The 14,496-nt window shown below is 50.5% G+C and overlaps 1 protein-coding gene across 4 annotated transcripts in view; it reads left to right on the forward strand.

Annotated features, from left to right (window-relative positions):
• RAB11FIP1 (RAB11 family interacting protein 1) overlaps positions 1–14,087 on the forward strand; it is a 29,969-nt gene extending 15,882 nt beyond the window's left edge. For 2 of the 4 annotated variants that reach the window (XM_004284875.4, XM_033415066.2), the window contains exons 3-6: positions 447–1,233; positions 2,254–4,044; positions 4,818–4,926; positions 10,535–14,087. In XM_004284875.4, coding sequence (XP_004284923.2) covers positions 447–1,233; positions 2,254–4,044; positions 4,818–4,926; positions 10,535–10,753 — 2,906 coding nt within the window. In that variant the 3' untranslated portion in view covers positions 10,754–14,087. The remainder of the gene's footprint in view (positions 1–446; positions 1,234–2,253; positions 4,045–4,817; positions 4,927–10,534) is intronic. The other 2 variants (XM_033415065.2, XM_004284876.4) reach the window with 2 other exon arrangements.
• The last annotated feature ends 409 nt before the right edge of the window (positions 14,088–14,496 follow it).

Here is a 14,496-nt window from a genome sequence, read left to right on the forward strand (position 1 = left end):
TCGTTGGGTACTTATACTGAGCTCTCATGGAATACATTCCTAATGAAAGCCGAGGAATCCAGTTCCATTAACTCTGAATTAACTGGATATTTTGAAATTCAGTCTCAGTGACCAGATCCCTATTATTGGCCAGATTCTGCACCTCTACCAAGAGCACTGCCCTTATCCTTGCTTCCATGCACGGCTTCTCCACCTCAGCACCGCTGACAGTTGGGAGGATAACGGTTTGTTGTGGGAGCCTCCCTGTACTTGTAGGAGCGTTAGCAGCATCCTGGCCTCCACCTGCTAGATGCGGGTAGCACACCCCACCCAGCTGTGACAACCAAAAATGCACTCAGATGCGTGAGGACAAAGGCCATGCCCCGCCCCCCACCCCCACCCCCACCCCGTGTTGCGACCCATTCCCTTAGCTTCTCACTCCCTTGTCCTTGGTTCTTCTCCCACAGTCTTGTCTCACAAGGGAACGGCAAGCGTGGGTCCTAAGCAGCTGAACCAGATCCACTTCAACCCCCCCAAGAAGGAAGGACTCTCCTTCCTGGGAGGCCTTCGGTCTAAGAATGACACCCTTTCCCGCTCGAATGTTTGTATCAACGGGAACCACGTCTATGTGGAGCAGCCTGAAGCCAAGAGCGAGACCAAGGGCAGCTCCCCGGCCTCCTCGCCATCCCCCCAGGGCCTCAGGAAGAAGCATTTGTTCTCATCTACAGAAAACCTGGCCTCTCGACCTTTGAAGGAGCCTGGGGAAGGAGGTGCAGTGCCTTCCGAGTCTTCCACAAAGGACTCTCTCAAGTCCATGTCCCTGCCATCCTACCAGCAGCTGGTCAGCGGGGACCTTCGGGAGAACGCGGCTCTGGCGACCTTGGAGGCTGCAAAGGAAACCAAAGAGAGCAAGAAACAGGAGAACAAGAAGTCCTCTCTGCTCTCCCTGGTGACTGGGAAGAAGGACACAGCCAAGGGCAGTGAAGGCGAAAGCCCGCCGGCCGCCCCCGGGAAGGAGAGGGAAGGCACGCCCGTGGCGGTCAGAGCCAGTGAGGACCAGCCGGGGCCTGTCGACGACCCTGTGAAGAGATCGGACGAGGAGACTGCGGCCATTGTCTCCGGACGGGACAGAGCCCCGAACCCCTTTGAAGACGTGCAGATCCCAGAACCAGAAGCTGACCCAGAGCCCAAGGCTGCACCAGCGCCACCTGTTCCCTCACCCAGGGCTCCCCAGACCAGAGCCGTGAAACCCCGGTGAGTCTCGGCCCCTCCCCGGGGCCCAGCGGCCATGCCTACGTTAGAGCAGACCTTGCTTGTTGGTCCGTAGTGGTCCCTGCAGAAATTGTTTTTAGCCAGTTCCTACCACTGGCCTGGGCCACCTGCAGAGACTGCAGTGATGTGCCCCAGCCCGGGGCCACTGCCAGCAGGCGTGGTCTGCCCCTTGCCCGACATTTTCCCTGCAGGCATCTTTGCCGCAAGCGTTTTCTCTGCACAGTTTTGCTTCTGGCGAAAGTACCTAGAACTGGTCTGTCCATCTCAGTGAGATAAGCAGAGCACAGTGGAATGCCCTGGTTTTGTATCAGATTCCGAGTGCCGTGGTCTGGGAGCAATACCAGGTTTCGGTGGTGGTACGTGCAGACCGGGGTTTAGTAGGTTCTTCCCATGAGTTCCCTTTGAGGCAGGTGTAATCTCTCCTCCTTGCACTTTGGTGTGGCTTTGCTGGCACAAGAGACCCTTGGTCCACTGTCAAGTGTGACTGGGAGGGTTCTCTGTGTGTTTCCTCTGCACGTTGTCTCACTAGCCGGTGTTCTGCTTCTCAGCATGACTCACATTCACAGTGACGATATTCCTGTGCGCTGGGGGTGGGAGAGACTTTTTTTTGAGATTCTGCCTACTTTGATTTCACAGACACACACACACACACACACACACAGTATTCCTCTTCAAAATCTGCCTCTTGCTTTGTGGTGCACCTTTTATGACTTTGCACTTTTTAGGTGCTTTTTCTTTATCACCAAAAGAGACTGCAGACTGTTGCTCTACCTGGATCTTTCTGTTTCTATTGCAACAGTCCTTTCTGTGGCAGATGTACTTGGTGATAAAATTGTGCCCTTTGTGGATTAAGTATTGGTGTTGCTTCTTTAACTTCTCAAGGTACTGCCCCCAATATAAAAAAGAGTTCTCGCCTTTGGAAAGACTGTATTTTTACATGTCTTTTGCCTCTCATGCTGCATCTGCAACTGACCTGCAGATTTTATTTTGTCCTTTTTGCAGACTGGAAGTGTCTCCAGAGGCTCAGCCCGCACCCAGGCTCCCTCCTTCCACTCGCTCTCCTCTCGTGTTCTCTGCTCTCCCTTCCAGTTCTGGTCAGACACCCATCCCTTCTAAACTGGGGCATGATTCAGAGCCACAGCCCTTGGAATCTCCTCCTGGCTCCTCTTTCCCCTCTCCTGTAGCGGCCCCCATTTCCACATCCACTCCCATTGAACACTGGCCTCCCACAGATGTGGGTGAGGCCAGTCCTGAAGAACTGCCTTCGCTCCTTGAACCAGAGCTAGAAAAGGAGAGTTTGACACAAGTTCCAAGTACTGTTCCTTGTGCTGTGGGCTCGCTTTCCAAACAGACACCCATTCCAGTGGGGAAAGGGATGGAAGACTCTCCAGTGGGGAAGACCACCGCTGATGACCCAGGACAGTCTCTCCGGACGCAGCCTGAAGTGGGGCGAGAAGAAGAGCTTCTGGGGTCTCCCCCCAGGAAACAACAAGGCACCATCCCTTCATCTGTCGAGGCCCGAGAAGTAACATCCGCCACTGCGCTCAGAGGAGGCGGGATGGGCAGCCCTGCCGGGAAGCCCCCGAGGCGGGGAGCCTCAGGCTCTGCGGGTCAATCTAGGTCTCCCGTGGGGGATGCAGACGGGGGTGGCGGGATGAGTCCTGCAGTTAAGGAAGCGGTGCCCCCCGTTCCCGTGGGCGAGTCGGTGCCTCCACTTGACTCTGCGATGCAGAGACACGAAGAGATGGGTCCGGATGCCTGTGAGGGCAGAAAGGAAACCGAGGGGCAGGTGTTGTTTTCCGAGCAGCTCTCTAGGGAAGAGGCGGGGGAGGAGGCCCCTGTGCTGGTCCGCGGGGACAGAGGTGACCCCCAGGAGGTGACGCCACAAGGGGCCGCCCCTGGAAATGTGTGGGACACGGGACACTCCCAGGAGGGCGCGGCTGTGGCTGGACCCTGGCCCGCTGCCCTGGCAGCTCGCCCTCCCTGCCCGTCCTCCAAGGGGAGCTTCTTGGGGGGCCCCGCGCATGCCGCCAGCTCGGGGAGAGATGGTCCCCGTCTCAGGAGTCAGGGAGACGACATCCGGATGGCGCAGAACCAGAGCAAAGCCAGTGACCACGAGGGTCTGCTGTCTGACCCCCTGCACGGCCTTCAGTCCTCCTGCGAGGAAAAGCCCCCAGCCCTGGCCCATCTGGACTTGACCCTGCCTTCCATCCCCGAAGTCGCTTCGGAAGACGAGAGAGGAGATCAGCTTGAAGATGACAGAGGGGTGGCCCCGGTGGCAGCTCTGGGAGGAGGGGCTTCTTCCCCGAGCACGTGGCCCGCCCATGCTGAGCGGGAGAGGGCGTCCAGCAGGGAGGCCGGCGGGTCAGCAGGGGGCCTGCGCGAGCCCAGGCCGGGAGCGCCCAGAGCACCCACCCCAGCTTCTGCAGAGCAGACCACAGCCTTGGAGGTTGAGGAACCACAGTCGCCGGGCCCCGGTGACAGCGGGGAGGCAAAACCAGTGGGAGATGGGAGGCCGGGTCAGCCTCCAGCCGCAGCCCTGGATTCCCTTGTGTCCGGCCCCCCCTTTTCTGAGCCCTTTCCTGCCACACGCTCTTTTCCCACCTGTGCACACTCTGACACCCACCACACCAGTACAGCAGAATCTCAAAAAAAAGCAGCAGTCGAGGGCTCCGCGGGTAAAGTGGAAAATTCTGGCAAGAGGAAGCCGCTTCTTCAGGCCTGGGTCTCACCCTCAGATACACAGCCCGTCTCGGCTCGGCCAAGCGCTGGACGCGGGTCGGCCAAGCACAGGTGAGAGCCGGGGGACGACCGTCCTCGTGCGTGTAAGCCGTGCCCCCTTTGCTTCTCGTCTCCAGGCGCCAGGGCTTGCTCACCGCACAGCTGTTCTGACGGGGCGTCCGCCTGTGTTGCCGGAAGGGCTGTGTCCTGGGCCGGGAGCAGCGTTTGTAGCTGCGTTTGTAGCAAGAACAGAGTAGCAGCTGTCCTCAGAGGTAGATTCGGAATTGTTCTGCATGGTCTGAGTTGGAGCTCTCCTTGTAGAGAAACACCGGGAACCGTATCTTATTTCCTAGTCTCGGAAACCAGCTGAGATTGACCAGGAGAACCCAGCAGTGCGGACAGCTTACTTTAAGCAGCGCCCAATGGGAAGCTGGCCTGTTTGTTCTGAGCTCTTTCCTCCCTCTCGAGGCGCGCGCAGAGGGCTCTGTGGGGACTCCCACAGTGGAGTCCTAGGCTGCAGCGGCCTCTGAGAATAGGAGACCGTCTTTAACGTTCTCCTGACGTTGATAACGAGGCCAAGGGTCCTGTGAGCAGCTCAGGACACGTGGCCGGAAGTGGTGCCTTGTTGGCTTGCGCGTGGCTGCCTCGCGCTGACTGCTTTCCTTTCTGAAGGAACGTTGGCACGTGTGGGACTGCAGGTGTGAGCGTGCGTGTCCCCCCTATTCCCCCGTCACCTCTCTCGTTGGCGGCCACGTCTGAGAGAGGCAGTCCCTCAGTTCCTCCGGTTCTGCCGTGACATACACGTCTAAGGAAACAGCTAAGTGTCCTTTCCCCCTTCTCTTTAGACTTCATCCCGTGAAGCCGATGAACACGGCAGCCACCAAGGTCGCTCTCTCCAGCTCGGGAACTGCCACCATCATCAGTGAGAACTTGGTCAACGAAGCCATGATGAAGGTATGTCTTCTCCAGAAGGAGGCAGGTTATTTAGGGATCTAGAAAACCCGCTGTGAGAGTCACCATGACATACATCTCCCGGGGCAGCAGGGAACGCCAGGGGTGACTTAACCACACGTCTCGGTCTCTGGATGATCTTTGGAAGCCCCTACACTTTCCATGGGATACTTACTTTTCCCCTCATAGTTCTTTGGCTGTCATTGAATTTTGTTGTGTGTCAAGCAACATGATTGACACCAGTACTCTTTTTTAATGAGAAGAAACTGTCACCCACCCTCCAGCCCATGCAGATCAGATATTCTCATTTTCCCCACATGTCCTTTCTTATCTTTTGGTAAGAACATACAATTCTCGCAGTTGTCATCATTGCACAGATAGACTTTTTTGTAACTTTATTCTGAAGTAATTTCAAACTTTACAAAAGCTGCAAGAATAGCACAAAGAGCTCCTGTCTACTTCCATCCCAATTCACCAACTGTTGACATTTCATCAGATTTGCTTTATCATCCTCACCCTCTCCTACTCCGTTCTCTCTTTGTAGCTGCGTATATATTTTTTTCTGAATTATTTGAGAGTAAGATGCACACGTCATGCTCCTTTTACCCCTAAATGCTTAAGTGTGTAATTCCTAAGAATGAGGGCGTTTATCAAAATGAAGAAATTTAACGTGGATGCCTCTCTGCTTTCTCATCTGCGGTCCGTATTTCACCTTCACCAGTTTTCCCAGTAGTGCCCTTTCTTGTCTGTCTGTTCTCCGGTCCAGGGTCACTCCGTTATCTCGTCTCGGGAGTCTCCCTTATTCTGGAATAGTTCCTTGGCCTCTTTTGTCTTTCAAGACATTGACCTTTTTCAGAGTTGCAGTCAGTCGTTTGGTAGAACTTTCCTCAGTTTGGATTTGTCTGATGTCTCCCTGCGGTTTGGTCAAGGCTGGGCATTCTCGGCAGGAATTAACTAGAGAAATAACGTGCCCTTTCCAGTGCGTTGTGTAAAGAGCCCGTGACACCAGCCTGTCCTGTTAGTGGGGCGTTAACTGTGATGACTTAGGTTAGGTGGTGTCCACTAGGGTCTCCAGTGCAAAGTTGCTAGTTTTCCCCTTTACAGTTAGTAAGAAATGTGTGGGGAATTCGTTTCAGACGGTGTAAGCCTCCTGTTCCTATCAGCCTTCTGCTGGCAGGCCTTCTGTCCACTAACGCACGTGGTGGTGACAAAATGATGGTTCTCCAGCTCCATCACCTGCGTGGAAACGCTCTGAAATCCTCTTTTTCCCTTAGTATCACATTGTAAACACTTTTGCATGTTGCTGCTTAATTATTCTTTGAGCCGGTTATGCAAGTCTTTACTTACTCACTTCCTGGTTAGTGGATACTTAGCTTGTTTTCTATTTTTCAATATGAACAACACTGTCGTCAATAATTTCTCGCATAGAACTTTTCCCTTCTTGTAGGTGATTTCCGTAAGCTAAATTTCCAGGAAGACTATTGCTGGATGAGAAGATCTCTGCTCTTTAAAAAGCTTGAGTGGCTAACACGAAAAAACCCAGCTCCTCCCCTTAAAACCAAAACCGGTGCCCCCCAGATGATCTCTGCTGGAGAGTATCTTCATCCTGCCTTTTCTGATCCTAAAATCAGAGGGATTCAGATGTGTTGTGTTTCAGACACGTGGACAGGAATTTCCTAACCCACCGCTGGGGATCACAGTTGGGAGACATAAATTTTATTTCTATTTTACTGCAAGCATCTAGAAGTTTCATTCAGTCATAGATATTTACGGTCCCAGGGACTCCAGGACATCAAATAGTTTTTGTGTTTTTAAAATAAAACTTTTGCTCACGTCTTCTTCACTCCTGCAAGCGTTTTGTAAGTGCCAGGTGGTGGCTGATACCTCTGGCTCTGTTGCACCTTTGCCTCCAGGCGCTGGGCTGAAGGTACACTGAAAGCTGGAGATTTTGGGGTCGAGAGGCTGAGTAGTAATAACGAACTGCTGCTGAAAACAAGCTAGCATCTTCTGGCCATCTTGCCTTCTCTTCCCTGTCGTCCATGCTGACAGGGCATCACTGTTAAGCATCATTCTCAAAATGATCAGCTGTAGCCAGAACTGTGAACCTACGGTGTTTTAGCCCAAAGCCTAAAGGTGGACCCTAACTTCGCCAGCTCAGCCTGGCTGGCTTCTGTAGTTGTGTAGAAGGGGCAGCACTTGTCCTCTTGGAGTTAATGATATTTATCGGGAAACTGGGCAAAAGAACAGCATGAAAGGGACCATCACGAAAACTAGAGTCACTTAGCACCCCCCTCGCCCCGTCCCCTCTTCCGTTTGCTGTGGCATGCAGCTTGGCTCCGAAGAGAAGCAAGGCCCCTGGTTCCCATTCTGCTTCCTCTACAAAGCTCATTTAACCAGGGCCTTATCTCCGGGCCCTGACTGAGAGTAACTTGCCTTAACAAAGGCAACGGCTGCTTATTCTACTCATGATTTGTAAGTTCCGCTGCTGCCCCCCTGCCTGGATGCAACAAAGCTGTTGGTCCTGGACCATACCTGGTAACTACTCTGAGTAAACATGGAAAGGTTCCTGGAGACGGCTATTGGCCGACCGTAGAATAGACGCTTTGTACTAAGGCATAAACAGTGCTTATAAAAATAACTACTCTTTGGAATGTTGCAAAGTGAGAGAGAGGTTAGGAAAAGAAGTCGCATCGCTAAAGTTACGAAAAGCCAGCTGAATCATTACTACAATGGCTTTTTTTGTTGTTGTTGTTTTAGGGCCGCCATCTTTTATAGATGATTAAAACTAGGAAAGTATTATTTATTCAGGTGGCTTCCACACTTCCATTTAAAAATAATCCAGCCAACTAGATCCAAAAATCATCTGTCATATTGTATGGGAACAGTTGGATACAAATTTGAATGTACGTCATTATTGGTACAGCTATGAGGGAAAAATCCAACGTAAAAATCCTGGAAGGAAATGTGTGACACTGGGCACTATTGTTTCTTGAATTAATGGGTATTTTCTTTGCACCTCTTCCTCTCCATGGCCATTACTCACTTTCTGTAATTGCTGGATTGCTTTTTAATTTTTTTAGTCACCACAGGAATAGGAACTTCTAATGATTTCCAAGTCCTGCATAGTTTCCTCTTTAGATTACAGAATCCAAATCGAAGAGCTGTTGGACAGTTTGTAGGAAGTACCTTAAGTGTGCATGCCTTTTCAGTTCTATGCATTTGTCTTAAGGAAACATTTAGGGATATGACCAAAGATTTATGGTCACACATTTAAATAAATGTTATTATATAATTGTGAAAATCAAAACCAACCTAAATATCCAGCAACAGAGAGATGGTTAAAATATAATGAAATTTAAAACATCCATTTAGGACTTCCCTGGTGGTGCAGTGGTTAAGAATCCACCTGCCAATGCAGGGGACACGGGTTCGAGCCCTGGTCCGGGAAGATTGGTCTGCAGAGCACCTAAGCCCATGCGCCACAATTACTGAGCCTGCGCTCTAGGGCCTGGGAGCCTCAACTACTGAGCCTGCGTGCCACAACTACTGAGGCTGCATGCCTAGAGCCCGTGCCCCACAACAAGAGAAGCCGCCACAATAAGAAGCCCGCGCGCCGCGACTAGAGAAAGCCCGTATGCAGCGACAAAGACCCAACACAGCCGAAAATTAAATAAATAAATAAATAAAATTAAACAAACAAAGAAAATCCATTTAAAAAGCAATTTTTCTAAAGTTTAATGATGGGAAAATGCTCACAAAATAATAATTTTCAAAAGCTATAAAACTCGATTTTATATGATGCTAAAGTTGTAAAACATATCATAAAGAAAACCCAGGAAGGGAATTCCCTGGCAGTCCAGTGGTTAGGACTTGACAGTTTCATTGCCAGGGCCCCGGGTTCAATCCCTGGTCAGGGAACTAAGATCCCACAAGCCGTACAGTGTGACAAATAAACAAAAACAAATAAACCAAACCAAATAAAAAACAACAACGAAGAAACCCCACAAACAAAACAAAACAGAAAAACAGGAAGAATAAGAAAGAAAGAGACCCCAATGTTAGGTGTTGGAGTTATAATAATAACTTATATTATAAGTTATATATTATAATTATATATATTAGAGGGTAATAATTTTTTCCCTCTTCTGGATTTGAGATTTTCTATGATAAGTAAATATTCCTTTTATGATTCAAAACAAAATCCTGTTATGGGGGGGGGGGAATTAATTTTTTTTTTTTTGCGCTACACGGCCTGCTGCTTCTTCCTCTCTCCCAAACTCTCTTGCAGAGCATCTTATGTAATCAATATTTTTGAATAAATATAATCCGTCTGTGACAGAGGTATAATCTAAAACCCCTGGAGGGTGTATTCTTGGCTATTGTTTACAAAGACCACTTTTTTCCTTGATAGGATATGTAAACAGACACACCCTGTTTGAAAGTGTCAGGCACGTTTCTAAGCTAGTGTTGCCATCATCGTGCTGTTCTTTGTAGCCCGGACAAGAGGGACGGGATTTCTTTCGGGATTCTGGCCGGTGTGCAGGCAGCTTGCGTCACTGGACTGAACAGGGTCTTCTCTTGTGTCGTGTCAGGGTTGACCCTGCTCTTGACATAGCTGCTTCTTGAAGCAGGTGGTTCTGAGCCTTCCTCGGTGAAACTGTTAGACCCTCACGACAGTGAAACCGTGATTACCTCAGAGTTCCACCGGCAAAACTGTCTTGAGGTTGCCCCATGACCTCGTCTCTTTAAACTTACGAATCTGAGCCACAGATTTCAGGAAAAGTTAGCTTTGGGGGTTTTTCCCCTCTCACTAGAGACTTGGTACAGCGTGTTACTTTATATAATCCTTATCTTGCGTTTCCTCGTGGCTGGGGCCTGGGCAGTTTTCAGTCAGCCGCCAGTCATCCCAGATTGTCAATGTAACTCCGTGGGGCTCCCGCTCTGGTCAGGCCGGGGCTGCTCAGCCGCTGTACCCAGAGGGGGCGCCATCGATGGCTGTGATGGTGGCCCGTGGCTTTGACTCTGCGTAGTTTTGGGGAGTGACTTACAGTGGGGTCTCCCAGTGCACCCTCCTGATCCCCAGATATCCTGAGCACAGCCGAGGCAGTAGCAGGCCTTCCGGGATGAGCGGCCACGTGTTGTCTTGGGGGGACAGTGTCGCCTCCTGCACCGTCTGCCGCTAGGGTTTCTTCCCAGGTCACCTTAGACTGGGGCTCAGCTCCACTTGGAGAGCTGGTTGTGCCAGCTCCAGGGTTCACAGGCTACCAGTCATTACATCTCTAAACCCCAAGCCCAGAGTCTAGCCCGGGGGTCTGCAGCCTGTGAGCTGGGTATGGTTTGTACATTTTTAACAGGTCATAAAACAAAACACCAAACCAAACCACAAAGACGAACATGCAGCCAAGGCCACCTGTGGCCTGCGCAGCCTGAAATACTCTTTGGCCCTTTCACAGAAAAGTTCATCCGTCATCAGTTTTCCACCAAAATCAAAGACGAATTCCCAGGAGACTCAGATCACAGACTCAGTCACTAAAAGCTACCTCTTTTGTATTTCTTTAAGATGTTTGACTCCTTGACTGACTTTATCACTTTTCTCCCCCACCCGCCAAAGAAATACAAGCCCTCGGAACCCGCGTTTGCTTATGCACAGCTGACCCACGACGAGCTGATCCAGCTTGTCCTCAAACAGAAGGAAACGATAAGCAAGAAGGAGTGTCAGGTGCGCCAGCTGGAAGACTACATCGACAACCTGCTGGTCAGGGTCATGGAAGAGACCCCCAGCATCCTCCGGGTTCCCTCTCAGGTTGGCAAAAAAGCAGGAAAAATGTGAATCACTTGCCTCCGGCACTGAGACTTGTGTGTGAGTTTGTTTCCGCCTGCTCCCAAGGCCGAGGACTCGGTGTGCCTGAGAGCCCCAGGGTCCAGGCTCCAGACCGCTCTCTCCCTCGCGCCTTATCTGGCAAGAGTCAGTCCCACCCACAGAAGCCAGGTTAATTATTACAATGAATCTTTTATTGGACATTCCCAGGGTTTTATTTTTAAATGCCACTGTGCCTTTAACCAAGTTGTAAATATTTTATGCCTGACCGGAGACATGGTCATTAGATCTGATCCTGGCCCAGAGGTTCAGATGGCGCTGGGGGTATTAATGTATTTTTAACATTGGGGTTTTCTTTCTTTAATATTGAGATTTTAAAGTACGTCTCCCGGGCTTCCCTGGTGGCGCAGTGGTTGAGAATCCTCCTGCTAATGCGGGGGACACGGGTTCGAGCCCTGGTCTGGGAAGGTCTCACATGCCGCGGAGCAACTAGGCCCGTGAGCCACAACTACTGAGCCTGCGCGTCTGGAGGCTGTGCTCGGCAATTAGAGAGGCCACGATAGTGAGAGGCCCGCGGACCACGATGAAGAGTTGCCCCCACCTGCCACAACTAGAGAAAGCCCTTGCACAGGAACGAAGACCCAACACAGCCAAAAATAAATAAATAAAATTAAAAAAAAAAAAAAAGCCAATAGGACTAGGAGGGAGAAACCATACCTTGGAAAAAATCTTTAAAAAATAAAAAAATAAAATATAAAGTATGTCTCCCCCAGCCATTAAAACTTAGGGTGAGATGACGAGGACCAGGCAGCTGGTGCGGTGTTGCACATAACTTTCTTGGCCTTTGAGTAGCCCAGCTGTGGCGTTTTGGCTGCAGATGCTAAGTTTTGATACTATGTAAACCTACCCAGCTCCTCGGACTTGGTCTTTTGTTTTCGACTGGAGCAGAGGGGCTTAGGGTACACCTCCGAGTGTGCCTCTGATATTTGGAGCAAGCTGCCTTTTTCAGACATCAGCCTCCGCTACTCTGTAGCCTTAAAGTGTGCTCTTTATCATCCAAGAGGGGCTGTCTGTGGAGGTACGGAAAGTAGACCAGGGGAATTAGAATCACTTTGCACTGGGGCAGTTGGTCAAAATCCCTCCTCTTGTGATCGCAGGGTCCCTGCTGGCTGGAGTGACCGAGTCAGTGCCTTGATTAGGGATCGGGTGAGCCAAGCATTTGCTAAAACAGTCCCACCAGGTACGGAACAACTGCAGCGGCATCCACCGGCCCTCTCCCACGTGCCGTCGCTTGGCTCCCTGGTTCCCTTAGCGGCTCTTCTTGGCATTTCCCTCCCCCACCCCTTGTTATAAAATTGTGAAGAGCAAGATGATACCTATTTTTAGATGGCTGTATTTTTAAAACTAGATTAACATACTTCTTTTTTTTTTTTAAACTAGGACACTTGCCCCCTTCTCAACTAATAGCACCAGTTCAGAGTCTTCAGGTAATTTCGTTGTTAGTAACCTGATATTGGAATTGGAATGTTTTCTGTATTACTCATTTTTTTCTCCCAGTTGTGACAGAATTTCTTCAAATCCCAACATCTCTCCTGGGAGGAGAATGTCACAGGCCAAGTGGGTGGGCAGGGGTTGAGATGAGAGCGGTTATTAAATGGAACGCTCTTCTATGTTCATTCTTGTTATATTGAAGTTAAGAGGCAAGGTGATTGGCAGCGGAATCCCTTCTCAGGATCACGTTTGCTGCCACGTTAGTTAATATCAGAGCACTTTAATCTGAAGGATGATACTGTAACTTGATTTAGCTAATTTGCTTTGAATTATCGATAGCTCTTTTATTTAATACCCTCCTACAGTACTGGGGACCACTGTAAACTTCTCAGATGACTTGTATTTTTGTAGCGCTATGAGATTTCCGTGCATCCCTGTAAAGAGAACTGGATATTCCCTGGAACTCTGCAAATGCACGTGTATATATTTGTTCTGCAATGTTTTTTACTTGATGTCAATGTACTTTGACGGTGATGCCCACGTGCACTGGGTGGCGGGAGCGCTGAGTGGTTTCTCCTCGGAAGAGCCGCTACGGAGACCTGCATGCTTCCCAAGAGCTGGTTGTTGTGGAAAGATCTGCTGCTAGGACCTTGGGGATGGGAGCCGGTCTCTGTTTGAGAGGAACGTCTGGGTGGAGGAGCAAATTCCTCTGCTCTGTATGCCACTCGAGAACTCTGGAGAATGAAGGACAATCTACTTCAAGGGTGTCTGGTTTCTACCACTGCTGGGAAAAAAATTCCAACGCAGGTAGCATTCCTGCACCTCTCAAGGTCACCGGTTAACGCCTGTCCTTGAGGACTCTGCTGTGAGGGAGAACTCAGCTAGGAAAGCTGGAGCCTGCTCTGAGCTGTTGGCAGGGGCAGGTGGACTGGAGGGCTGGAGCTCCTGCAGCCGGCATGGGTCTGAGGGCTTACACCCAGCTGTCTATACCAGGAGAGCCTGAATTAGCCTCTAGCTGCTGAAAGTGCTCACCAAACTGACGGGCCCTAGGAGGAGGCCATGCTCTGCAGAAGCAGGAGCAGCTCTTTCTTGGCCTTGCCTGGCTGACCCCCTGGAAGACCAGTCAGTACTTCAGGGAAGCATCCGATGAAATACCAAACACCTTGCGATGAACTTCAGTGGGAGGTCAGCGTCCGGAAAAAAATGTCAACCCTTTGCCCGGGTGTTTCGTATCATCTCAGTCCTTGGACTTTGACAGATGTCCTGCCCACCCCTTTTATTTCCTGTGTGTCGGCCTCTCCGGGTAACAGAATGGAGGGGCAGGAAGGTCTGTCCTTTGCCACACGAACAGCGTTGACCCTGAGTGGAGGGTGCGTGCGTGGTGAGTGGGATACGTGTGTGGTTTCCAGCTTTGCTAACAGTGGGGGCTCGGAAGGGCAAAGAGGGAGGAGGGTCCACGACACTCAGCCACCTGCCGGATTGAAGGCCAGAGGCAACCTGATGTTAAATTAGGCACGATCTTCCCTCCCTGTGCCCCTTCTTTTTTAGAACTGCTAACTAATGGTCCCTCAAGGCTGAAGGATCTGTTGCCTTAGGTGAGTGGAGAGCTTAACCTCCAGTTAAGCTTAACCTCCACACCAGCCTCAACCCTGTGGTTTCTCAGTATCTATCATGTGAGCTGCTAACTTGACCTCTTCCTCCCTCTGACTTGAAAGTTCACCCAGCATCTCTGGATTACAGAATTCTTATTTCCTGCTTTGTTACTTCGGGAATTTTGAACTTCTTTGCTTTTATTTTTAAGAAGTAACCTAAAATTTCCTACAACACTAAATAAAATGGCACTACCTTTCAAAGATTTGTGTCTGTGGTGTCGTACGGGTGCAATAAGAATTTCTTCTGTCTTCTTGGAAAACCTTCCTTGGGGGCGTGACCGGCGTTTCTCACCCCATGAGGGTCTCTTGCCTGGGTTCCTGCTGCTGCCACGCTGTCTGATGCCCAGGGATCCCAATGCCCTTTCTCCTCCAGAGGTTGGGACATCTCTGACCCTTCCCTATGACATACCCCATATTTTGGCCTGGAAGGGACTATGGTGTTTACCAGATGAAGATCATTTGAATTTCCTGTCCCTAGTGCCACAGGCTGCCACCTTTTCCTTGGCAGTGGTCGCCTTCAGCTAATCACATGAACAAGGCCACTTTCTTGATTCCCTCCCCCATGCCACCCCCTGCCTCCTCACCCCTGCCCCACTGATCTCCCAGAGAGTG

This window comes from Orcinus orca, chromosome 21 (assembly GCF_937001465.1).
Source record: "Orcinus orca chromosome 21, mOrcOrc1.1, whole genome shotgun sequence".
NCBI lineage: Eukaryota > Metazoa > Chordata > Mammalia > Artiodactyla > Delphinidae > Orcinus > Orcinus orca.